This window comes from Lagopus muta, chromosome 4, assembly GCF_023343835.1.
Source record: "Lagopus muta isolate bLagMut1 chromosome 4, bLagMut1 primary, whole genome shotgun sequence".
NCBI lineage: Eukaryota > Metazoa > Chordata > Aves > Galliformes > Phasianidae > Lagopus > Lagopus muta.
The window spans coordinates 12,376,655-12,403,762 of NC_064436.1; the positions used below are offsets into that span (position 1 = coordinate 12,376,655).

General features: G+C 37.2%; 1 protein-coding gene across 14 annotated transcripts in view; it reads right to left on the reverse strand.

The window, feature by feature from the left end:
• The window catches only part of TTC29 (tetratricopeptide repeat domain 29), a 365,054-nt gene that overhangs the window by 106,443 nt on the left and 231,503 nt on the right, over window positions 1-27,108 (reverse strand). For 11 of the 14 annotated variants that reach the window (XM_048942642.1, XM_048942641.1, XM_048942640.1 and 8 more), the window contains 3 exons: window positions 21,055-21,180; window positions 11,683-11,779; window positions 7,119-7,202 (listed from right to left, as the gene is read on the reverse strand). In XM_048942642.1, coding sequence (XP_048798599.1) covers window positions 7,119-7,202; window positions 11,683-11,774 — 176 coding nt within the window. In that variant the 5' untranslated portion in view covers window positions 11,775-11,779; window positions 21,055-21,180. Of the gene's footprint in view, window positions 1-7,118; window positions 7,203-11,682; window positions 11,780-13,193; window positions 13,427-13,593; window positions 14,306-21,054; window positions 21,181-27,108 lie in introns of those variants that run through there. The other 3 variants (XM_048942639.1, XM_048942652.1, XM_048942653.1) reach the window with 3 other exon arrangements.

Genomic DNA, 27,108 nt, shown 5'->3' on the forward strand with positions numbered 1-27,108 from the left:
TTATCCAGATCATGTCTTTGAAAGGAGGAAGTAGATAATAAATGGAATAATTCATGATTTCCCATTAAATATGAAACTTTCTTTTGCAGAGTTTAGAAAATGAAGTTCTACATAATGTACAGAAGTTGATTAGAACTTTTTTTTAACCTTTTCAAGAAAAATCTTTCACATTACACAAATGTACAAAGAAGTTTCTTTACGAAAGGCAAACCATTCACTTTCCACACTGTTCTGTAGATCGGTACCTAATTACACTAAATCATGTTTATCAGGCCTGAAATTCAGAGAGATCATTCATCTGACCAAAAGAATGTGTCTCTAAGTACTAAAATCTCTTTTTGAAAGTTGTTCAATAAACACTGAATCCTGGTCATGACAAGTAAGATTGTTAGAAATTATTCAGATAGAAAAAAAAATACATATTTAAATAATATTGTGAAAGCAATGGCAAAGAAATTTAAAATTTATCATCTAGCTCAGTAAGTAACTTGTGCCATCTCCCTTTCCACAAGCAGCATTTCAGCAGGGAGTTTGGGGCAGAGAGCCTTAATTTAAAATTTCTTTTACTGTGAAAAGCTACGTCTGTGGTTTTGATTTATATTTTCCCACAGTTTTTAAGTGTTTAAAAGTGAAGAATTACTCTTGTAAAATGTAAATGAGTTGACACAACATTTGATCAGTTCTCATCCTGACTAATATGACCAAAGAAGTTCAAAAGGTGGGGTCCATCCAAAGATTGATACCAGCGAGAACAGTGAAAACTTCCTAGGTTCTGAATATGAAAGGTGCTTTTTGCTGCTTTTTTAGCTGCTTGGAGCTCTCCCTCCATATTCATAGCATTGTACACAGAAAGAATCCAATGTGTGCATCACGATAGCCAAATATTGTACAACTTAGGACTGAAATAAAAGGAGAAAGCAGAATCTGAGGCTATGTTAGCTGATCTGTGTATAAAATCTCCCTTTGCAGGCTTTTTAGTAATAAAATGTGCCTCTCCTCCCTCCTTGGCTTAGCCTCCCACTAACAAAATATTTTCACTAGCCCTTATTCTTAGCATTGTCCCTATCCACTGAGATCTTTATTCCTCATCGTGTTTTTCAGGGGGATCCATAACAAAATTGCCAAACCTAAATTATGTGTGCCCCTGTCTGGAAGCCCCTGTAAATATCTCAGGTTGGTTTTGTTTTTTTTTAATATTAAAAAAAGAACATCACAATACAACAAGATGAAAAAGAGTCCCAAATCTATTTGTTTAGGAAAAGATAAAATGGGTGAACTACAATGACTTTCATGAAAGTGACAGCAACTAAAAAAATTTGGATTAAGTGAAGACCCAATCAGTTATGCGTATTAATTTTCCTTAAAGAACTGGTTCATTAACACGTACACAAAATGGAATAAAGACAAATACAGATGCAAAGCTAAAATTCAGTACAGCGGTCAAGATCAGGACAAGCCCAGTCTGACAGAGGAGCTGAGTAGATTATGATGAAAATAACAAAATAATCTTCAAACTAGGCCTTCTCGTCCCCAACAGCCCACAGCAACTCCTCTCTTAGCAGACTCTGAATCATTCTGGCCTCTAATCAGGTGATAAAGTTCCATCCTCTTTAGTATTGTGGATAGATGGGGCTAAATATCCACAGACCAACTGGTAGGGACATAGGAAAGAAATCTTTTATTTCCTCATATTTACTTTGAACACTTGAAAATAATCACATCTTTCTTCACTCAGCCTAGCTGAGACTGATACTGACAACAGCAGGAACTTGGGACAGGGAAAGGATAGTTAATATTTTTTCCCTTCTAATTCCCTCAATGAAAAATAGAATAATGTTACACTATGTGGCACTAATTTAAGTTTTAAGATGGATGCCAGGTCACTTTTGTTTAGAACTTGTCAACTTCTTGTCGAATCACTGCCTCAGAAATTAATGAATGCACATTCCCAAGTCTTCTTCTTTCTGATCTATTTTACAGTTTTCAAAATGCAATCATCCTTTAGTGTGGGGTTCAGTTGATAAAATGTATGCATCTGCAACTGAGCTGGTCAGCCAGAGCTCACTATATAGGCAGTGGAGAGAAACGGATACTTCAAAAGTAGAATTCACTTTATTCTAGAGCAGTTGTCTGAAGACTCAAAGATGGGGTTCAACTAAGTAAATGATTTATTCTTACTTATTTCCACTGATTATATGGGGTGATTAACCTAGTCAGTTGAATTAAATTTATGTGAGATCCCCTTTGCACTTCTTTGCAGAGGAGGACAAAGGTTTGTAGAAGAAAAGAGTTACTATATTCACTATTCATCATTCCTACAGGAAAAAAAAAGTATATATATAAATATATATTTCAGGTTTCTTAAACTGAGAAGCTGTCCTCCTCAAGAAACACCACTTCGCGATAGTGGCTGTAAGAAGTAAAAAAACCAACCAACCAACCAAAAAAAAAAAACAGTAAAAAAGTCTGACTAATAGTACCTCACTCCTTGAAGCCCAATGCAGGAGATAGAAATCATCTGATTGGAAAAATAACAAATCCCATAATTTAAGAGGAATGTTTACTACTCTTCTCCTTTGAAATTATCACAGATCTTTCTGATAAAATATGAAATTGCTGAGGAATAATTCCAAAGTTTTAAGGACCCATACAGCCTTGTGGAAAATTCCACTGTCACATCTCATTAGAAAAAGAGAAGCAAAGTACTGTCTTTTACTTTTAACTCTGTGAATCTCTGCTTCTTAGGAAGAAATCCATGAACTTGGAGGATTCTGAGTGTCCTGCTCTTGATACAAAAGGTGCCGAATATGAAAATGCTCTCACTTTCATAGGGAAAATCTTGCAGAAATCTATGAGGAATGAGATATTCATCTGTATACAATCTGCAGTGCTCTTCCCAACTACTGAATTGGCTGGCTCGCAATTGCGCTGGCAACAGCTTATCAGAAAATGAATGCCTTTTCCTTCCGTTGTTCCAGTTCATCTTTAAACGGGCCAGTCTTTGGTGAATTCCTAGCTTAACAATTCACTATATCTCAAAAACACCTGACCCAATGTATACATGATAATCCTATCTCCCCTCTGAGTAAGTCATATCAGAGCACGTCTTCACTGAAGATTTATCACGGTAAGCTCAACCACTCACAAGACAGAAAATAAATACTACAATTTTTGCTCAATTAAGCTACTCAGTACCTTCTCTGTATAATTTAGCTGTCTTCTAACTACCAGTGAGTCTCAAGTGAGGACATGAGAAGTCTAATCCCATCAGCTGATTCACAGAAATATACCTAGTGAAATCAGTAATGTGACATTTTTTGTTACTACTAAGCAAAGCTATTTCTCTCATCAGAAAGATTTAAGAGTATCTCTTTCTAGTCTTCAACTCTTTTTTTTTTTTTTTGTTAAAACAGTTTTCTCCGGATGGTTTCATTTGTATGAAAAGGAGAGAGCTGTTACTTGATCTTTCTGGCCCTGACAAAAAAGATTAGGAAACAGCAATGACGTTATCAAATTCTGGACCATTCTAGGCTCCAACTTCATTTGAACATTCAGTCCTGGAATCAATCTTGTGATGGAAAATGACTTACTTCATAGTTCGTTATGAACTTTTCAGTCATAAGGACAAATTTTAATTTTTACTGCAATCTAATTTTGAGCCATTAATGATTTGGTGATTTGAGACAAGGAAAAGTATCAGGGGAAGCACCATAAAGGCCAGTGGTCAGCCAACCTCGTAATCTCACAAAAATCCTGTGGCAAGAAATCAGTCACATTCTGCTTTAATGGGAACCTTCCTTCTCTCCCCCTTGCTCCTTCCCTTCTATTTCTGTCTTCTCACACCATGCTATGATTTCAGGTTACTGTCTTAGAGAAGGAAACAAAACAAAATTAAGGAAAAAAAAATCTATATTGTGTTTGGATATAAATAAAGAACTGCTTTCCTTTAGCACTGTCTATCACATCACTGTGGGACTAAAAATTATTTATAAAAATCTCTGCATTTTTACAAAAAAAAAAAAAAAGTAAATTATAACAATAGCAGATTTCAGGAATTTTTCTTACTTGCCAACTGTGGAGCAGAGTATACAGAAAAATGTACAACAGAAAAAAGACTGCACCCTTTTTTTTCTCTTCAGCTACATAGAAAGCAGGTTGTCTTATTTTAAAAGAATAATGTGTAGGATACAATTTTAGGAAATAATTTTGAAGAATATTGCTTCTCATAAATGTGACACTATCCTTAAACTCGTGTATTTAAGAGGTGATAAATTTCATCTAATAGTCAGTGAAAAAAAAAAAAAGGATGTTTAATATTAAGCAGGATAGTCACTGAAATAATGTTTTGTCAAATAATAACTAGCAATATGGAGGCTAATTTAATTAATCATTAGTAAACAATAATTAAATTACATAGGAACAACAGATTACCTGTAAATATCATCCTCTGAAAAGCTACAGTAAAGAAAGTAATCTTGGTAGGAGTGTTATTAGTAGTACACTGGCTGATTGCTATCAGCTACAAATTGCAAAGATGATTCCCATCCTTGTACCCTAGTAATTGTCAGTAGAGAGAATGCCAGACTCAAAATGTGTGATTTGAGAATCCATTGATCAGCCTGCACGAATGAATACATATTTAAAAACACAGTATCAGTATCTACATGTGCATAACTGCTGCTAGCACAGCTGCAAATCATTGTAAAAATATTTGTTTTAGTTCAAAAAAAGTAAATTTCATTTTAAAATCTTGGTATTTTGTTGATCCAATTACATGACACCATTGCACTGGCTAAAACTGGGGGCTTTCTGCTCTGATTTTGAAACACTTCCAGTGTTAATTCTTCTGGAGAAAACAAACTAAGCCAAAAAAACCAAACAGAAATAAGAAAACCATCTTTGTTATTCATAATTCAAAATTTAAACAAGATTTATTTAGGAAATAGATTTTAAGTATCTCAACAAATACATGGATATTCAGCCAGTAAGAGAAAGCTATCCTGTCCTTACAGAATTGGTGCTTTACTTTTGGAATGAAAGAAACATTTTGATATCACACAACATACTATAAGCCATTTCTCACACTTTTAAAATAAAAAATGTCTTGTCTGCTGAGGCATACAAAGCCTAGCATTGATTTCAGTAACATCACTTATAGATATGGCATGGCTTTTCTTTCAAATTTGCTTAAAATTAAGTTTGATGCACTTGCTGTTCTTACAGTTACATTATCCCAGTAGTAATGTAACTGTATAGCTGCTAGGTTGTTAACTTACCTGATTGTACTGTGTTTATGGACATTACTCAAGAATTATATACCACAGAAATTTTGTAACTACAGTTTAAAAACCTGAAATTCTCAGATTAGCTAAAAATATAGAGTATGAATACAAATATTTTCAAAAAAGGTACACCTATAAAATCTGCCTATGAATAAAGCAGAATACATATGATATTTCAGCTTTAATCTTTGAGAGGCTTTTCTAACATTGAAAAACAGCACATTATAAAATGCTGAGGAAACTTATAAAGGCAGACCTCTTTGCCTAGGTAATGCAGAACAGATGTTAAAATTCTCATTGCTGTTTCCCTTTTCTACAAACTCCTTCAGAGTTTGTGTGTGAAAAGACAAATATAATAGGTTTTTAAAGTTGTAATTTTAGCACCAGTAAAAGGCTGATGTGATCAAATCAGCGCTGTAACATGCACTTTGAAGCCCAAAGGACTTCCTTCCTAAAGCATCAGTAACTGTTCCATATCAGCCACAAGCACTCAGAGCACTAACATGGTCCTTTTCTCCATAAATATGCTTCTAAATAATTTTCCTGTCACTGCCACACTGCTGGATCTCACAGACTGTGACAGCATCTCTTTAAGAGAGAGGAAGGAAAAATCTCAACTTTGCAGTCTTTCAGATGATGACCTGCTAATAAGGTCCTGCACAGACCCATCACTGAACCAACTTCATGTTTATCATCTTTCAACCTGATCCTAATGCAAATAAAAGAAGTGAGGCTTGAGTTTGCTTTAAAAAGATTGTTCTCCTACATCACCTGACCAGATAAATGGCATTTTTTACACTGTCAGTCAGAATACTTACTAGCTGGATTATGTTATCATAAAAAAATGAAGGTGACCCAGGGGTGTTGTAGAAAAAGAAAGCAAGTCCACTGGCTGAGTATTACACGATAGGGGTTTAGGATGCCGCTAAAGTTATTGCCCCTAAACTTAAACCTGGTAATTTTCTAGATTTTCATTTGAAAGTGTCTTACAGAAGTTTTGCATGTTCATTCGTAGGCTAGAAAAAAGAGAAACAATTTGCCTGGTTGGTCAAATTCCAATCTGGTTAATAGAATGTTTTTTTTTTCCATGCTGCTAGCGTGATCTTGCAATATTAATTGTTAAGGTGCCTAGAGCCCTTATATATGCATCTTTTTATTATTTAAATATTGAAATAAATAAATCATCTCACTTAAGCAACTAGCAATTCAGATTTGTAAGAATTCTTTCATTAATTTTGATGGTGCTGAACCCTAGATATGTTCTAAGTCTCCAGAAAAATAATTCAGTGAGTAGTCTCTCGTAATGTCTAAATATAAATACCTCAGCTGTAAGAAATCAAAAGTTATCGAGATATTTTTCATTCACTGGGTTTTTAAATATCTAATGGTGTTTCAAATGCTACACCGTAGAAGTCAGCAGTTGAGCGTGACTAAATAATAATTCAAAATTACAAGAACATATACGTATATATACTAAGCTTGCACCCCAGAGGAAATATTTCACACAGGTTCAAGAAAAAAATAAAGGGGGGGAGAGTGAAAGAGCAAAATTTCAAATATAATTACTGACACAATCTTAACTATAATGTTGCAAACATGATGTAATACCTTGGTAAATACACAAATTAATAAAGCCAAGGAGTTAAATGCTTTGATACGTTTAAGATCAGGAGAAACGATCCATCACTATTTAATATCAGCTTCAATTTTTAAATGCCAAGTTTCACTAAAAAGGGTAGGGCCTAGGGAACTTTAAATTTATATGATTATGACGACTAGAAACAAAGGAAACAATAAACTTATGGATGTTAAAATGCCTTGAAAAAGCCAACTTACGCCGCAGCTTCTTGTTTTGACAACCCTTTGATATTCTTCGCCAAATAATCATCTATGCCATCTTTGTCTTTGATCAAGTGAATCCTAAATTTAAATGAAAAAAATTAAAAGAAACACTGTGAGCTGCTAACACAGACTTCCGTGGCATGTATAATATATTAGCATTGCCAAGTAGAGCTAAATACTGAAATATTGACAAAGTAATGTTTTCTATAAAAACATACAAATATCTTTTTAATTTTTTGGTCTGCAGCCATTTCAAATCCTTATTTCTGCAAGAAATTAGAATTGGTTTAGCTTTCAAGCACTGAGTTACACGGTATTTCTGTCTAAACCAGAAGAAGTTGTATATTAGCTGAATAAGTAATAACTGATGCTGTATATAAGCTGAATAAGTAATAATGGATAAAGCCACCAATATTTGAACTGCTTTCTAAATCATTACATTTTTTGCATTATTGCCATGGACCAACGTGGTTTAAGCAATTGTGCATCTAAAATTTCTAAAAAATAAAATAAAACAAGTAATCCCAAACCCAGCTCAAACATATTTACTTTCCTTAGTGCAATGCACATGTTTAATGCTTTTCTCTGCTGCCCACAATTTGAGCAGCACGTTACAAAAAGAGGTCCAACAAAGTGGCACAAGGCACTGAAAGAAATGGGAATATTCCTATACATTTATTAGTGCAAAAATCTGATTTTGAAATTCGAACCATACTTCACATTTTATTTAAGCCAGCATTGCTACTCTGAGACACAAGAGATGTCTTGAATTTTAAAGGATAATATGCTTTTCCTGACCATAAAGTCTACTCAAACAGATTCTTATAACCCAGCCACAGACGACGTTATCTTCATAAAAATAATGTGATTTTTTTTTCTTTAAAAAACCATAAAGATTGTCTGGTTATCACTCAAAGATAAAAGAAATTCAACATCAGTGTTCCACATAAATCTGTAACTTTTTCTCTGCCTGTATGATAGTGCTGACTTTCGTTACAGGTATGAGAGTCAATTCTTTTCATACTGTTAGCTAATACAAGCAATGTACCCTTCACTGCTCTGAGAATACCACAGACACTTTCTGAAATTCATTTAAATGAAAACAAAATAGCTAAGCAATCTAGAGATATTTTGACGTGTCTGAATTTCAAACAATGAAATAGTGAAAACCTGTGGCACGAACAGGGCATTTAAATTTGTTCCCGAGTTTACTGTTACTGATATACACCGACAGAAGCTTGTGCTTTCCCACAGCATGTAACAGAGTTGCTGCTGACCACCAAAGATATACACCTTATGGATATTACCATAAAAATACAGTGAAAATTAATGCCAGTGTTTCATCAGTATCAAAATTTTCACAGAAAAACAGTCACAATTTAGGAAGATGAGTAGTGTTGTTAGGAAAAAGAAGATAAGAAAAAGAAGATAAGATAAATTTTAGATTTTAAACTAATGTAAACTGTATTTCAAGACAGAATATGTTTATATCATTTAAGAAAATATATTTAAAAAGCAGTATCTTTGGATCATGAAATGTGAGAGATTCAGAAAACACACCCACACGAAAGGCAGATCTTTGTACCTTAAGGCTGCAAAAATGAGTCTTCTTTGCCTCATAAGCATACAAAGAAAACAGCAGATATAGATGGGAAAAAAACTAAAGGTCCAGACCCCCAGACTGAAACATTCATCTACAAGATACAAATTTCTAGGCATCACTGTCACCTCTCTGCAATATAATCTACACTGCAGTTAAAAACAAGTTCAAACTGGAATAAAGGAAAGTCTGATGCCTTCCTACTGTCTTCTCAAATTAATAAACAATATCTACATACAGAAAAATTGGGAAAAAAGCCCCACAAAATCATACACAATTTAAACTATCACCTGCCATGGAGTCAATATATAAAGTTCTGAATTCTGACAGGGAATAACTTTCACACTTACCAAACAAACAAAAAGAGAACAGGAGAAAACAAACACCTGCAGCCAAGGGAAAAAATGAACAGAAGCAACAACTTGCAAACCAATTAGTTTACAGAAGCCCCAAAGTATCCGGAGTATTGAACTGATGGAATTACACTGGAAGAAATGTAAGGTTCTGAAAATAACAAATAATTAGCTCATTTTGGCTGCTATTGTCAATGATATTAATACAGGAACAACACAGACAAGACAAGCAGACAATATACATAGGAACAAAAAAAAGCAGAAATTTCCATTATCTCAAACAATCATTACTTAAAACATTGTTACATGTGTTACGTGCAATGGAGATTAAAAAGAAATATAATTGATAACAACTGACACCGTGACTAAGAATGGATGTTATTTCTAACAGAGAAGTAAGCTAAGGATGGTACTGGCTAAGAAGCATCATTTTTATTCTTCCAGAAGTTGTCGCTTGCTTTTTCCAAACAGTTGTAGCCTTATTTTTCCAGTGTTTCAATGATGACTCACGATACTCCATAAATAGTTTATATGAGGTGTTCTTCCTCTATAAATTGAATCCTATTTAATTTTAAATCACTCCCTTATTAAAAGCAAATATATTTTAATTCGACTGACAGTTACCCCACAGTTGGCTTTTTGTATCATTTATTCCTAATATTTTTGTTACCAGTTCACACAGCAAAATAGCTACAGATTTTGATCAGAAACAGACTTCAAGATAAATACAACTGGCTTTTTAATCAAAGAGCAGTACAAAGTCGCATAAAGCATGAAGGACCAAACAGGTACTCACATAACTCTCTATCCTCACTGCATATTCTGTTCAGTTTTTTCAGCATTTTCTATCAAAGAAAATGGCAGAGCTTGTCTTGCTTTAATCACTACGAACCCGCAGCATCATCCACACCATCACAGAATCACACATTTCTTCTTTGCAGACAGACACAACATCATACAGGAGTGAAGGAGGATGCCCTTTTAGAATGTGGCACTCCCCAAATAAAGGAGAGAAGCAATCCTATCTTGATTAAGTTCTCCCACAATGGACCAAATGTTGCTCCAAAAGTAATGCCTCCTATTTATTTCCACGGAAACTACAACAATTAAAAAGAGCATAATAGCACTACGTGATGGACCAACTTCTCAGCCACAAGCCACTGTTTTTCAACACAGTCACCACCATTAGTTATGCCAGTGATGAACAAGAGCCTGCATGCTGTGCTCATAAAAATCTGTACCTGCAGAGATGACCAACTGCTGCTGTCACCATTGCTCAAGTGCACCACCCAACACTGTTTGGTCTCCATAAACATTCAGCAAGCATCAATAAATGTCAGTGGGTTGCCACAGAGAGGAATTCAGTGACACACCTTTGCTTCACACACACTTCTTCCATGTCAGATGCCATTATGTCAGACTGCTCTCTGCTGCCATTCTCACACGGCAACAACACAGAATGGGATACTGGTGGGAAGGTTCAGCCTCCACCACCATCTGTCTCTGACGTCATGGGCCAACTCAATAAAACTGAAGGCAAAACTGAAGGCAAAACTGAAGGCAAAACTGAAGGCAAAACTGAAGGCAAAACTGAAGGCAAAACTGAAGGCAAAACTGAAGGCAAAACTGAAGGCAAAACTGAAGGCAAAACTGAAGGCAAAACTGAAGGCAAAACTGAAGGCAAAACTGAAGGCAAAACTGAAGGCAAAACTGAAGGCAAAACTGAAGGCAAAACTGAAGGCAGAGCAGCCCTCATAATTAATGGAAAAATTGGTGTTTACAGAACATTGCTCCAGCTGTATCAATTTAATTTGATTTTTAAAAATATTTTAAGGCACAGATCACTGCATCTTCTTATTCTATCAGTCTGCTGGTATGCCCCCCCCCCCCAGAAAGCCTGATTGAAGTAGTCAAAATTCTATCTCAAACAAATGGAATTGTGGAAAAATAACTTAAGTTTCTAGGACTACAATTAGTAATGAGCAACTATTAAACAGACTTGTTCTATAAAATTATGGGGCTGGATAGCAACTAGGAGTATTCACTGAAGGAGACAAAAAAGCATAGACAACTAATAACTGGGAAGAGAAAAGGAAACTGACTGTAAAGTCATGAAAGCACATGTAGGAATATAGCTTGAAAGGATTATGGTACTGTATTTTACACAGGCACTAACTACAAGATAATATTGTTGTTTTCAGGCATTATATTTTATATTAGATATTCATTCATTATATTTTGAGAGATGCCAAACTGTTTTTTGTTTGAATGAAAAAAAAAGACCATTTTAAAAAATCCAAATAGGTACATTTTCATTAACTTCCATTTTATCAATGCAAGACAATACCTACTATTCAGAAATAACTTCCTACAGTTTCTGAAGATGCTTTGAAAAAACAGGATGAAACATCTACCTTAAACAGAATGCATTTCCATTTTTTCTTCCTTTTAACAACAACCTTTCCTAGGATAAAATTCAATTCTTTCTTACTTTTGCATTTTTAAACACTGCAACAAATTGAAAAGAATTCATCAAATTTGCACATCAGATTGAAGCTATTCACAGTAAAAATAATCATACTCTGAAAGAAAAAAAGGCACATACCTGGCAAAACCTAATGGCGGACAAATCATTTGTTCTTCAAACCTGGGATGCCATGGTGGGCTTTGAATGATTTCTTGAGGCAACACTTTCATTTCAACTAAAACAAGTAAACAAAACCCCAATTATTTGAAATAATATTTTCACAATGATCTAGTTTCCTTTTTACCACTTTTCAATTAAATCTTTTATTTTCACTGCATCACATATAATACTGCCCTCCGGTTCCACGCCAATCTGTTTGGGCCTCAGCATGGCTTCATGAGGACGCAATGCTTAAGAATAGATATAACCTTAAGGTCAGTAGTTTTCTTTCCTTCATTGGAGTGCTTTTAATCTACATAGAAACAACCAGTGCAGGCATCTTGCATGTAATTCCCTGTGCTTCCTCAAGCTAGGTATGCCCACATGTTAATAAGCTATGCTGGTACATAAGGTGAAGAAATGACTGAACATGCAACGTGCAATGCAACAAAAGGCAGTGAATTAATGTTCAAAATAATACATAATTGTCCCAGTAACAAGCATGTGAGTAGAAAAATCCAAGTAATTCTATACACGCAACATAGGATTTTACTTAAAACAAAAGCAGAAAGCCCCAGTTATGTAGAATTGTCTAGCTTGTCATTTTGAAGTACATAAATGCTAATAGGACTTCTTTGTCATAGAGAGCTACTGTGCTTTTTCCCCAAGTATTCAGCCTCCACTTCCTACCATTAAAGTTTCAGCTGCCAGTTCCTTCATTTTGCATGTCTGTGATCTGAGGACGTTAGCAGCAGGAGCACCCTCACTTTTAAATTTGGTTTAATGTAGGTATTGCATGCCCTGCTGGTAGGCCCCAAGGCAGAAACTTTTAATAGGGACTGGAAAATAGAATATAAGGGGGGGGAGGAGGAGAGGAAAGAAGAGGAAGAAGTTAACTATTTGCTGCATTTAGAGGAAGAAAATTCCTTTTGTAGGAATGGAATGATAGATATAAGTCAACTTGATGATCGCTATCAGAGTAGAAGAATATTTTATTTATCAGCCTTTCTGTGAATGAAAGCCATTTCACTGATGAAATATTTTGCTACATTCATTATGACGCTTTTTTTTCCTTTTAATTTTTTAAGTTGTTACTTAGAATGGAATAGCAATAAACTATGGGTTGAAAAAGATGTCAGAATATAGTTAATTCCTCTGAGTCGCACTTTTAGGGCTTGTAGTCCTAAATTTGTTACAGAAAAAAAAAAAAACCAAAAAACATTAAACAACTTACAATTGGAGGCAGCATCATTTTACAAAAGTGTGTCATTGGGGAAAAAAAATAATTACAACAAAGTCTACAGAAAGCACTGGTATCTCATCACTGTAGAAAATTACACTTGTTACAGAAAGTGCAGATTTGCATCCACACACAACACAGAAAGGGAGATCTCAGCTAAGGAAAGTGCTATTCATTGAGGAACGGCTAGTAAACTTTATACCAACACCGTAGCCCAGAGAAAAGGCAAAGCCTGCTGCAAGCCCCTTACTTTTGGAGCACGTCTCAATCGCAGCAGCACAGTCTGGCAAGCAGGAGGGCTGACTGCAGGCAGCGGTGGGACAGGGCAGGCAGGGGGCTCAGAAGCACCGAGCCAGGAGCGGCTGCACCCCCACAGACTACCGGCTGGCTTGACTGGCTACGAGACAGGTGCGTTCATCTTTCTCCTTAGCTCATTAACCACCTGCAGACCCAAAGCGTTTTCCTGCAACGCTGCTTCAGCCCCTCCGAAAAAAAAAAAAAGCCAGAACTTTCTAAAGACACGAACGTCCACCGCAGCACGGCCGATAGCGGCCGTTTAGCCCCGACCCCCCGGCGAAATAGCGGACCGCCCCGCGAGGACGGAGGGGGAGGAGAAGGGGTCGCGGACGGCGCGTCCCCTCGCGTCGAACCTGAAAAGCAGCGGCGCGGAGCCTCCATCCCGAGCAGAGCGCGGCGGCCCTGCAGCCTTATGGTGCCGACGCTCCCGGCCCAGCCATGGCAACGGGGGCGGGCGGTGCCGAGGGTGGAAGCGAGCGGTGAGAGACTACCGAGAAAGCGACTAACCCTGAGTTAAACCTTATGAGCTCCGGAAGATGTGAGAACCCAGCGCAGCTGACGGTTTTTAACATTAACTCGTCTCGGACTAGAGGTTCACAGCTGTGAATGACTTGTATTTTGTTACAGGACCTTTTCAGACGGTCCTTCAGGTCTATCGAGTAATAGGAAACAAAAAGCATATAAGCCCAGATTTAATCTAAGCGAGTGGCATAAAGATTTTGGGTTTGTGGAAAACCCTGTCACTGTCTATGGTGAGAGCCTGCTGTCTGTAACAGAAGAACTCTTCTACTGATCAGCTAAGGAGTCTGACAGCTTACAGGAAATAGAGCTAGCAAGAAGGAACCAATGAAGGTTTGGTAAATGTGGATGAAAAAGAAAAACCATAATCAGGACACCAAAGAATACAAAGAGCAGAGATTTTTCAGTCACTTATCACCAGTGGAAGAGGTCATTTAGTAGCACAGATTTGACCCAGTTTTTATTGCTAAAACTGTTTGGAAAACTGGCATGTCAAAATCAATTGTTATAATCTTCTTTGGAAGGATCGAGTGGATAAAAAGCGCTTCAGAGATGGCATTACCTGTTTCTGAGTTGATGTCAATCGGAAGCACCTGATCTTGAATGTTTATGGGTCAGTGTTCTAATGGATAAGCCAGAAATTGACAGGGTACTTAGCCATCAAATCACACTAGAGAACAGCAGGAACTATGCCTTACCTGTCTACAACATATAGGGAAAACATTCCTGTACCATGATGAATTTCACATGCTAGACATCTCATACTGCTGGTGTTAAAAAGTACTTGGAATTTCAAAATATTTTAAGAGTCATTTCCTAACTTAAGAAGTGTTGCACTCACCAGAAGGAAATTCTATATTAGACCTCATCTAGACACATAAAAAGGAATTGAGCACAGAGCTAGAAATTAGTCATAGCTTAGATATAACTGATAATTATTTGATCACATTTGTTACATGCAAACAGAATTAAGTCCAAACCAATAATATACATGCTTCATGTGTTGGACGGCATAATTTTATAAAGGTGAAGACCACTGTAAGATAAGTCTTTGGGAGAAAGAACGGAACCTGAGATGGGAGAATATTAATTGGAAACTGTGTAAGGATGTTAGCCAAGATACTCCTAAAGTCATCGTCCTGTGATGAAGGAATACATTTGCCAAACAGATAGGGTTAGATTACAAAGAAAACATCTCAAAACAGGAGCTATCTAGTATAACAGATGTACATTGTAAGTTAGAAATTGTAGAAAATGACTGAGTTGTAAAAGGTTTAAAAGGAATAAATAAATAAATATACAACAATTAAACTGAAGAAAATCTGAGGGTTTTCTTTTGTGTTTTTTTTTCTTCTTTTTTTTCTTTTCTCAGGTGTAGAAGATAGAAAACGGTCTAAATGATGAAACATCCCTATGAAGTGATGAAGATGTCGACTTTAACCACGACAGACTTGGGAAGTTAAAACACAGGAATGAGGAATGTGAGGGTGGCAGCCCTGAGCATGCTACCAGGCACCAATCAGTGTACAAAGAAGTGCAAAGTACACAAAAAGTACAAAACAGCTGTGGGCTGCAGGTGGAGATCTGACCTGAGGATGATGGAACAGGGATAATCTCTAAAATATCCAGGTTTTCTTCCATCAATATTCCTCTTACTCCCATTCCTCTTTTTATCCCTTCTCTTGGGATAAAAGAGGTCAACAGGGAGATTCTTCAACTCTGTGAGACCTTGCATGGCATATTGAGCTAGGTACTGATTGGAATGATCTTTAAACAAAAGTTAGCTGTGGGACCAGTGTTATTTTTCATACCAAATAAAATACACAAAATCTTCAAAAAAACAGAGGATTTCTGCAGACAAATCCTGTAAGGTTTTACAATCAATATTTCTAGACAAAATTTTATTTTTTGTGTGTGAGCTCTCTCAAAACCAAATAACCAGAAACCTACTGCCTCTCAAAACAGATAATCTTTCCAAAAATAAATACTTCCTATGCATCTTTTCCTTACACATGAGATGTAAACGGCATTTCTACCTTTCTGATAATCATGTGCAAGAGAAAGAGAAGTAGTACTACATATGTAGTACTACTTGTAGGTAGCAATCATAGGCCCAAACCAGAAATGGTTTTCTCTTGCACACAAAAGGAGCCATTTCCTGAAGTACGTTATAAGGTTTTTCTTTCATAGTAGATTCTTCAAGACTCTTTATATGTTTTACTCACTCTGTAAGTGATACCCTTCTTGTTTCTTTAGAGATGAGCATGAGGAACTTTTGGACCAAATCGCTAGCATGGAGCCCAGTTCTGCTGTGTGTTGATCAGCTTCCTGGTCAGCAGGCAATAGTGCTGCCGCAACACTTGATAGTTAGATGCTAGCATAAAGCTAGCACTTGAATACACAAGCAGGGTAACCACATCATAAATAGGGGCCCTAATAAGCTCCTTTACACAAGTCTTGCCTTTCATTGCAAGGAAGGCTGTCCCAGACAAGACCCAGTTGCTTTCTTTGACAGCAACGAATGACTTTTGAATATAAAAGTTATGTTTCCCATTAGAGCCATCAATTTTAATTTTGGAGTTGTCTTGTGTGGCTAGTCTGCATGATCTACCTCTGATTTTTCTCTTCATGGTAAATACACATTTAGATCTGAATAAGTAGAATCACACTGACTAGAGATTTCCAGTGTTCTTAACAGAGCACACAGTTACAGCATACATACAGTTTAAGCAGCCTCAGTGATGTCTCTACATCACATATCTCCTTTTTTCAGCTTTCTATTTGAGTGATGAGATGGAGACAGCAGTAATGATAAAGATCAAACAAACTTACAGTGTAAAAGTTATTGTAAGGATCACTAGACTTGCTGTTCATTATATACACTTTATGCATCAATATACTAGATCACTGCCAAGTTCCACTGCTGGCACAATAGGCTTAGGAAAGATCCAAATATTTCTAAGAAAATGCACATCTCCAAAATCTTTGTTTCACATTCCTTGTCATGTTTCATCTCACTGTAGCTTGTAGCTGGTCCTTAAATAGAAGTCTTCCAAACTAATATTAGAGCTAAAGGATTAGATATCATAAGCCATTTCTTTATCAGGCTTTCAATTTCTCTCTGTTTATATAATTTAAATACTACAGTGGAAAACTAAAAAAAAAAATAAAAAAAATAGAACTGTATTAACACTGCTCTAACACATTGGTGACCATTTATTTATATGTTGTTTTATTCACTTCAAAGAAAAGCATTCATATTGCTAACAACTTGCAAACATAAGTAGCAACCCTCCAAAGGTTAGCTCTAAAGAAACAGGTCTGAGGACTGATATAGTTAAGAGGAAGATAAATAAGAATATGATTATGTTTTGCTAACAAGCAATGGTTATTTCAGGAACAATCCTGCGTAAATACTTATGAAAGTATGGAATGTATCTGGGTGGGAATTAGGAGTGCAGATGCACATCAAAAACTGAGCAGATATATACACACTTCATATATATACAAGTAGCATTTCCTCAGCCTTGAAGACTAGAATGGGCAAAAGTTTCTCTTAAGGTGTTGTTATTCTGCATGTCTAGAAGTGTGCGTTTTCCATGATTCCAAAGTGGGTAGTAACATTTATTTGTATTCATGGAAGTACCAGAGATACTGCCCTTCAGTTCTATGACTGTTACAAATGAGGATAGAATTCACAGCAGCCTGATAAATTTCTGAAGTATCTAAACCAGTATTTCCTTAACCTGAGACACATGTAGGAAAATCAGAGTTGGCACTATACAAAGATTTTGTCATTTGTTTGAGATCATTCAATATACTTATTCACAAATGGTGGAACTGCAGGTATCACTGTTTTCTAAAACTCATGCTGTTAAGTCTTCCATGCCATGCCATTGTTGGTCCTATGTTCTACATGTGATAGAGTGAAAACTGTTTCAGCGTGCTGTTCTGTTCTCTCTTCCCCCCTCCCATTCACCCCCTCCAACACTTTGTGTACCTGTAAGATATCCCATTAACATCTGATCCTGGTTCTGCAATTGTGTTTACCTATTTCAGATATTCTTATTCATACCCTTTTAGGTAAGCCTCAGATGGACTTTTACCTACTTAAACATTTGTAGGATTACCAATTGAATTTGCTTCACCAATCTAGAAATATCTATGTGAGAAGTTGATCAAACCACATCACCAACTTGTCTCAAAAGTACAACTTTTTTCATCAGCATAACAGTATCTATGTGACATGCAGCTTATCATCACGAATTATGGGGGAAAAGGATAAACAACCCATTAAGAAATTAAAGGCCCACAAAGGTGCAGTTTGATAAAGGATAAAAAAAAACCCCACAGGGTACATATAATAAGATCTCTCCCCTGAAGAGTGATTGTTATCTTTCTTTCATGAACGTCAAAGACCTGGAGCTTCTCAGTGCCTCAGGCAAGCGAGTTTGAAGGTCTCCTTCATGACTGAATAGAAAATAGTAATCAGAATTTACTTCAAGACTATTTATTCTGTAGAGCATTTTAAAAAATGTTGTATGTGTAGAACTTTTGATATTAACAACCGACAGAAACAGCCACCTTATTATGAAACTCTACTGCATTTATTGCATTCAGTGTGTCATCATCTATTTAATCTAGCATATGTTGGTTTTTTTTCATGGAACATAGGTTTTTTTGGAGCAGCAAAAAAAAAAAAAAATCCTGCAGCATGGAACATTGGTTTTTTTCATGGAACAGAGCTAAACAGCTCTGCTTGATACTGTTATTCCCATTTAATTTGTGCAGTCTTCAGTCTGTAGTAAATGAAAGCCTCCGCAAAAGGAGAGTGACTTACAGATGAAGATATCTTTGCAACCCCAAGAGAAATAAGTTATTATTAAATGTTTTCATTCCTTAAGACAAAATATACAGACAATATCCTTAATGTATTACAGCTAATAAAAAACACCCTTTTTATACTAATAAAAGGGAGTATTATTTACAGTCTTTCAGCTTCCTCTGAGTGCATTTCTTGATTGCACCATGGTATGACTGGTTGCTGAGCCGGGGCCTAACCAAATCGAAGGAGAAGCAGTCAAAAAGAATGACTTAAGTGACGACAATAGAAACATCCTGCAGTTACTTTCCTTCTGATAGATCACACTAAAATTGGTGGAAAAAAATTATTTGACATCACCTTCATTGTGCTGAAGAATATATATACACATATATTTCCCAATAAGTTGCATATCTGAAGTTTTGCATTTATTTGTATTGCTACTGAGCTCCTTCCATTATTGTTTTCTAGTTCTGATCGCAACCACTAATCATCTCTCATCTTAAACTAGATTGTAAGCAGTGACACAGACAAGTAATAGCATATTATTTATAGATAATGCTTTATAATCCAGCCTAGCCCGGAGACCTTTGGGCACTACTGTAGTGGAAATGATAAATAACAATACGTTAGCTGCATACAACAAATGTCTTTGCAGATCTGAAATTCTCCTTTTAGCTGATTTCAGCAGTGTGCCCTTGTGGCCAAGAGGGCCAATGGCATCCTGGGGTGCATTAAAAAGAGCGAGGCCAGCAGGTCGAGGAAGGAGATCCTCCCCCTCCACTCTGCCCTGGTGAGGCCTCATCTGGAGTACTGCGTCCAGTTCTGAGCTCCCCAGTATAAAAAAGACAGGGATCTCTTGGAAAGAGTCCAGCAGAGGGCCACAAAGATGGTGAAGGGCCTGGAGCATCTCCCCTATGAAGAAAGGCTGAGTGAACTGGGTCTGTTCAGCCTTGAGAAAAGGAGACTGAGAGGGGACCTGATCCAGGTCTATAAATATCTAAGGTGTGGGGGGCAGAATGGCGAGGCCGGATTCTTTTCAGTGGTGAGTGGAGACAGGACAAGGGGAAACGGCTGGAAACTGCAGCATAGGAAGTTCTGCACAAACATGCGCAAGAACTTCTTTACAGTGAGGTGACGGAGCACTGGAACAGGCTGCCCAGGGAGGTGGTGGAGTCTCCTTCTCTGGAGATGTTCAAGACCTGCCTGGATGCCTACCTGTGCGACCTGCTGTAGGGAACCTGCTTTGGCAGGGGGGTTGGACTCTGTGATTCAGGAATGCCGTCAGTGACAGCCAGCATTGTCTTTGGCCTCCTCCCTCTTGACCGGTTATTTATGTAACGTGTTCAGGTGGGAAAGCACCCCGTGGAGGCTTACCTACATTTTCAGTGCTCGCCTACCGAGATTCATAACGTTAGAGTAGCTGAAGCAAAAAAGACATGTCAAGTTAGCATCCAGGATAAAAATCTGGTGGTGTTGTTACATAGTCCTAAGACTTTAAGTGTATCATGCTAGAGATAGTTGAAATCCTTGGGGGCAGGAGGTCTGTGGATTAATGGATGTTTTCCTCCCCTGTAAATTCCTTTGTATCTGTAAGGCTAAGAGGTGTTGCTCTGTAGGCAAAGCAGAACTTGAAGCTGAAATTTGGGAACTGCTTCAGAGATGAAAAGCGCAATGAAAACATATACTTCCACTCCAGGTACTTATGGGTACTTACCTTCAAATGGAAATTGAAGTGATAAATGTGATAAAAGCATTGCATGATATAAATGTAATTTCATATTAATGTCTGTACCAAATTTGTTTTGTGTAAGTTTCTCATGTACTAGATGGTTATCAACCAGCCACAAAAGTGATACTGAAATTCTAATGGAATTTTAACATTCCCTCTAAGTGACATGAATATAGGCTTCATTTATTAATTGTAGCTGATTAGCCACAAGGCAAACATTTAATTAAACCTTGGGAGACAATAACATTGCACATAAATTATCTATTTAAGAGCACATAGGTCTTTATATTTCATTAAAAATTGTTTAACCAATAACTACACATCTTAAGCTCAATCTGTGTTTGTGCAGATTTAAAACCAGAAAATCCCCTAGTGCATTGCTGTTTTTTTTCCAGACATTTATTTCTTGATGCTTTCTGATTTGTATTTACTTACCACTTGTTCGTGCTGCTTTCCTGATTAGCGAGACTGTCACTCAAGTTGTGGATTAACTATTGATTAGAGAAGTCCAACCACATTATTTACTTTCTAAATAACTTCAGAACACTCTAAAAAGTACAAATAGGTGTTCACGGGATGGTTAAAAGTAAAAAAACAGAAGAAATACAGTGCAATGCAGCCATACATTGAAGAATTCTGATTTGAATTATTTTTGTCAGTTGATCAGAAAATCAGTTGATTTTCAGAAATTTAAATTATTTAATAAATTAGTACTATTAGGCATTAAAACAAAATACTCACTCCTGTAACAGATGTTCTTGAAAGAAATTGCCCAGCTTAAGAAAATGAAGTCCACCAAGGAAGCCAATACGAGGCCCTCCACTATCCCAAGCCAGCCTCCTAGTCTTCAAGTGTTCTGTTTTGTTTCTGGAAAAGAGTTTTATTTCAGGTTGAGAAAGCAGAGGAAACACCAGCTAGAAAATCAATTATCAAATAAAAGTAGGCAGACAAAAAAAAAAATAAATAAAAATCTGAAATACAGTAGATTTGCAAACTGCCTGTATGTCTGTGAAGTTAAATGTAGGTTACTCTGTTCATGTACAAAGATATTTAGATGGCAAATGGAAACTAGCTGCTGTGAAGCATACCACATTCATATATAATTAAAGCACCCAAGAGTAAAATAGTGATGCACAATAGGTGACAACTGATAAAAACAAGGGAAGAAGTATAAAAAAGATACAAAACCCTAGGGATTATAGAGAATATCTAATACAAGCTGAAGATCCTATGACTGTGTCCAAATTACCAGATAATATAAAAATATTAACAGAACTACTGGAGCCTGCAAATGCAGTGAGACCCTGCCAACATACAGAGCTTCTCAGGCAAATCAGGTTGCAGCATTTCTTGGAAGAATAATTTCACTCACCTGCTATGGATCTGCCTAAAAACAACAAAACAAAAAAACAGCAACCATTCAGATTTGGCCAAACCCTGCTGTTTTTCTGAGAGCTTATCTAATCAAATAACACCTTTTGGAGTAAGAAATTGAAGACAGTGGCTGGCAGAGACAGTTTAGGAGTATAAGCCCTAGAAAAGACATACTGATGTTTAAACACATGAACTTGGATATGTGTGTAGTTGCAGCAGGCTTTAACGCCTTTGTTTTGTAGTGATCTCGTAGCCAAAACCAATAAGATCTTTTCTGAACGCAAAACAGGAGTTTGTATGAGACAATTTGTTATGATTTAGGCTCTGGGAGAGATGTTTATTGAGAAAAAGTTTTCTTGGCATGGATTCTTCTTACACACATACAGCATTTTCACACCAGAATTTCCTCAGATTTGAACAGATTGGGTATACTCTATTCCTTGCTATATCTAGAAAATCAATTGCCTTCAAATATACAGGCTTTCTGAATTTTATGTGCCTCAACCCCAGAAAGAAGACAGGACAATGCTAATAGCTCCTCTCTCGGGCCATCCTAATCTTTGCTACAGTTATGTCATAACATTGTTACTCTTCAACTTCATCCTAGATGTTGCTAGATATTCACAATTAATGAGTCTTTGTTTCAACAATGTTATTTAACAGTTTCAGCTAAATACACTGCATCTCTGTCTGGTAACAAGGTAAACTAAAATTCCAGTTCAGTGCTAGCGCTCAGCTGGGAGGAGGATTGAGGCAGTTTCCAAGATAATTTGAGTTTACTACAAGCAAGATTAACCTGCAATAAAATTCAACATTATCTCCTGCTGGATGATGTGCTGTAATGTCAGCATCTACATGCTTTTGATTTTGAAATTGTTAAGAGGCACTTCTGGTCTCCACAACCCAGCATTCAGCCAGAATGTACCTGTGCCTCTGATTGATGAAGCAGCTGAGAAAGCCACAGGACAACATCCCAAAATAAGGCATGTCTCACTGCCAGAGGTGCTCAGTCTGATGGGTTTGGGTGCTTGTTTGAGCTTTCAGGGTATTAGTACATCTTTTCTTAATTTCCAGTAGATTAATTGGCATAGGTTCTTAAAATATGGCAGCAGAGAAACTTGATGACTAAAGAATGTGAAAGACACCACACATCCTAAAACTGACAATTCCTAATTTTAACACCATGAAGAGCTAAACAAAAAAAGTGACACTCAGATAACTGGATTGTTTTCAAGCAGATACGTTTCTAAATACCAGCTCCTTTACAGCTAATTTGTTGTTATTCATCAGACAGGGATCTCTTGGAAAGAGTCCAGCGGAGGGCCACAAAGATGGTGAAGGGCCTGGAGCGTCTCTCTTATGAAGAAAGGCTGAGTGAACTGGGTCTGTTCAGCCTTGAGAAAAGAAGACTGAGAGGGGACCTGATCCAGGTCTATAAATATCTAAGGTGTGGGGGGCAGAATGGCGAGGCTGGACTCTTTTCAGTGGTGAGTGGAGACAGGACAAGGGGAAACGGCTGGAAACTGCAACATAGGAAGTTCTGCACAATTGTGCTCAAGAACTTCTTTACAGTGAGGTGACGGAGCACTGGAACAGGCTGCCCAGGGAGGTGGTGGAGTCTCCTTCTCTGGAGACGTTCAAGACCTGCCTGGATGCCTACCTGTGCGACCTGCTGTAGGGAACCTGCTTTGGCAGGGGGGTTGGACTCGATGATCTCTGGAGGTCCCTTCCAACCCCTACAATTCTGTAATTCTGACTCATAGCTCAGTGAGCCTTTTTCCTATAGGAGCAGGTCTCCCTTTCCCTCCCCCCCACCCCCCTTTTTTTTTCCCTATTTTCATTCCTTCTTTATCTTAGTAGATTTTTCTCAGTAACTTTACATCATCTTTTGAACAGGGGCAAAATTCTGTATCCACAGAGAGAGGGAGAAAACCAGGAGGATTGCAGGGACACACAGAGACTTTGGAAATTTAGTACACAGCACATTTTACTGCTTTATGTCACAGCCATGCGCATAGGGAAGTGCGAGATCAACACTTGTGTGGTGCTGCTATGAACACCTGACTTTTGCTTTGGTTTTGGAAGTAATAATCACTAAAATAATTAACTAGGGATGACTTTTTTCCATTCTGGATAAGATGTACTTAAGGTCCATTTGTCTCAAATTACTTTTTTATGCACATCACTTGCTTTCCAACATAAGTTTTGTACCTTAAATAGTTCTGCATCTTTCCTGCACACATCCATGGTGTTTGGTCAGTATTTTCTTTCAGGCATCTTAAGAGGTACAAAGAGCTGACATCAGGTGTCAGTTTGCATATCCTTTTTTGATTCCAGCCTTGTGCTCTGATTCAGGCATTCCCACTGCTTATTCCAGTTACATCTTTTGAACTTCCTGCTGCTGTATAAATAATTGGATACCTTGCTCTGTCTTTTTCTATATGGAGTAAATGTGCTGCTCCCGGGTTGTAAGTACAGTCTACAGTCAGACCTTATGCAGTATTTATGCGTGTCTTTCCAGAAAGATTATTTTGATATTAATTTAGGCCACTTAAGAGCAGTCAGCCATCACTAGTAAATTAAAACCTGTAAACGTATCAGATCTATTATGGCATATTTTTCAGAACGGTGACAACTAACAACTAAATGATGTGTGACTAACACGTCAGCCCCCACCCAGCCCATCACAAACACTTCTCAAATCCTGTCAGTGACATTCAAGTTTGCAATTTTTATGGTTTCATTTCTGTGAACTTTCCCAGGGTTCTGCTATTTATGAAATGGAAAATACCTCAGGAAGGTTGGGGTTGATGTAAAATGTAACAGTAAGAAAAAAAGATCGTTATACACACAACTTTCTCTACTTTGTTAGCCAAAAATTTGCAGGCACAACTAGTAGATAATCTGAGATTTGATTCGATATATTATTTCGTAAAGACCACCGAGTTTAACATTTCAAAGCAGTTTCAGAATTATGGACTGAAATGCCATTTGTAATTGCCCCAGTGGAATAATCAGAAGTTGTATGTTATACTGTTGCTGCAGCATTAGTAAAAGGAAGCAAAGAATGACCATGTAATAAAAAGTCAAAGTTCTGTGTTTATTTTCTAGTGACAACATTAATACAGCCATGCAAATAACTCTAGTAACGTGGACATGCAAACCTCTCAGTTTGTTTTACTTTTTTTCCACAGTTATGTATTACTCATGTTGTATTAGTACACGTACTGTTTATTTCCCTAATTGTAACAAGCACTTGATTAATTACACTATAACCTCTTGAATCTACAGGCCAACTGTTGCATCTTTAGTTAATATTTTAAAGTCTCATCTTTTTCCACTTTTCCTCGCGTCTTTGATGTTTTGTTTCTTACCCTTCTTGTTTGGGATCTCTGTGGAATAGTCTTAGAATAATCCTGCAGTTCTCTTTTATGACCGAAACTTTGCATTTTAACAGTTATCTGGAGATACTTTCTTCCTTGTGAAATATCAGTTTTAATAACAAGAAAAGAAAAATGCCATAAATCCGCACTAACCACATAAAGCTGAAGTCTCTGAGAGACTGATTAACATTGAGACTCTACACAGGTTTTTCAATAATTAGAGGATGTGCTTGCATGGAGCCATGACTACGCTGGCCTTGATGCCATTTCCCAGGGCAGACAGCAATTATTATAGCCCACAGTAAATTTCCTACATTCTCTGCCTCCAGCCACTGAAGATCTTTTTGGCGTAAAGGTCTCTTAACTTTCCACACTCTTGTCATCAGCTTGGATTACCAATGTGTTCTGCTTATTTTCATCAGCTGGTTTAGAAACAACTGACAACTGCTTTTCTACTGCAGTGTTTTCTCTACACTTGAATTGAAGAGATCAGGATCATAGCTTTAATTACATTAACACAGCAAATAACAGTCCTAGCATTTTCAGCAGGGTGTCCAGAGCCAAACTGTTTCCACTATATTTGGACTCAAGTGAGTAGTCCCCACTCAATACTGACCACTTTTCTGATGTAGATTATATTTATTTATTGTTCTTAGATTTTATCACTTCCATGTTTCACAGATAAATTATTAATTGTGGTGGAGATCTCCTTCTTCTACAATACGGTCACGCCTGTGTTGACACATATTCAGTAGTTATTTCAACACTGAATTTTATCGTGATAAAACAACACAAAAAAACTTCACCTAATGTAACATTAATTACCAATAACATATAATTAAGGCTAGTCAAATAAACAACAGCTTTTTAAAATTAAGTGTTTCTACTACTCTTTAATTATACAAGCATACAATCAATAGGTGCACAAAGGTTAGGCTTAGTAAGATAATTACGATGAAAAGATAATCAAAACAAATGGAAATACTCACCAGTATCATAGGCACACAGTAAACCCGACAAACAGCAATCTCCACAAAAAAAATCTTTCCTCTATGGTAGTCAGCACTTACATGGAGTCTAGGAGAGGGGGAGCCAGGCTCCACCCATTCAGGTAGCACAGGTGAATTGCCTTCACCCGTGCTACTGCAGCAGACTCATTGCTTGCCTCAGGTGGTCAAAGGTTCAGGCTATAATCAACAGTTTCCATACAACAAGCAAGAACCTGCCAGAGATGTTAGTAGAGAGTAGGCTTTTTGTAAAAAAACATTGGGCTGAGCAGTGTAATTATAGGAGCCATTGCTATTTCCTGTGGAGCTCAAATCCCTCTCAAAGAACTGGTAGATTTACAGTGTGTTTCACACTGCTTGGACAGTTGGTTTCACTCCTTGTCACCTGGCATACTTTATCATTTGCCTTTACGTGTGATGTTATCAGTTCACACTAAAATTCTCCATTATGTCTTACTTAGATGTAGTAAAGAAACTTTTAAACAAGAGACTTCAAACACTCGCAGGCTCTGTTGTAATGGACTGTGGGCACTTTCAGTGCAGTACTCTAGCTCTGCCTGAGCCTACTTTTGCAACCACAGAATTTGAACCTTGGCTTATGCCAGTTACACTTCAGCTTTAGCAAGTGTTAAAATGCCTATGAGTGGATGCAGCGTGTCTGGGTCCTTACTGTGCCTTTGATGTCATATCAACACATATGCATGTTTGCCCTCAGCAACTAACAGCCACCACAAATACCTTACTAGGGAGTTATGCAGGCTGGGCAAAATGGAGGCAGACAGTAAGAGCTGAATAACTAAAAGTGATCTCCAGAAATCACTAAGATTGAAAAAATACCCCTGAGATCTTGTCCAACCTTCAGCCTGTCACCACCATAGCCATTAAATTAGTACCAAGAGAGGGATCACCTTCCTAGTCCTGCTGGTTACACTATTTCTAATACTAGCCAGGATGCCATTGGCCTTCTTGGTCCCCTGAGCACACTGCTGGCTCATCATCAGCTAGCTGTTAACTAACACCCTCAGGTCCTT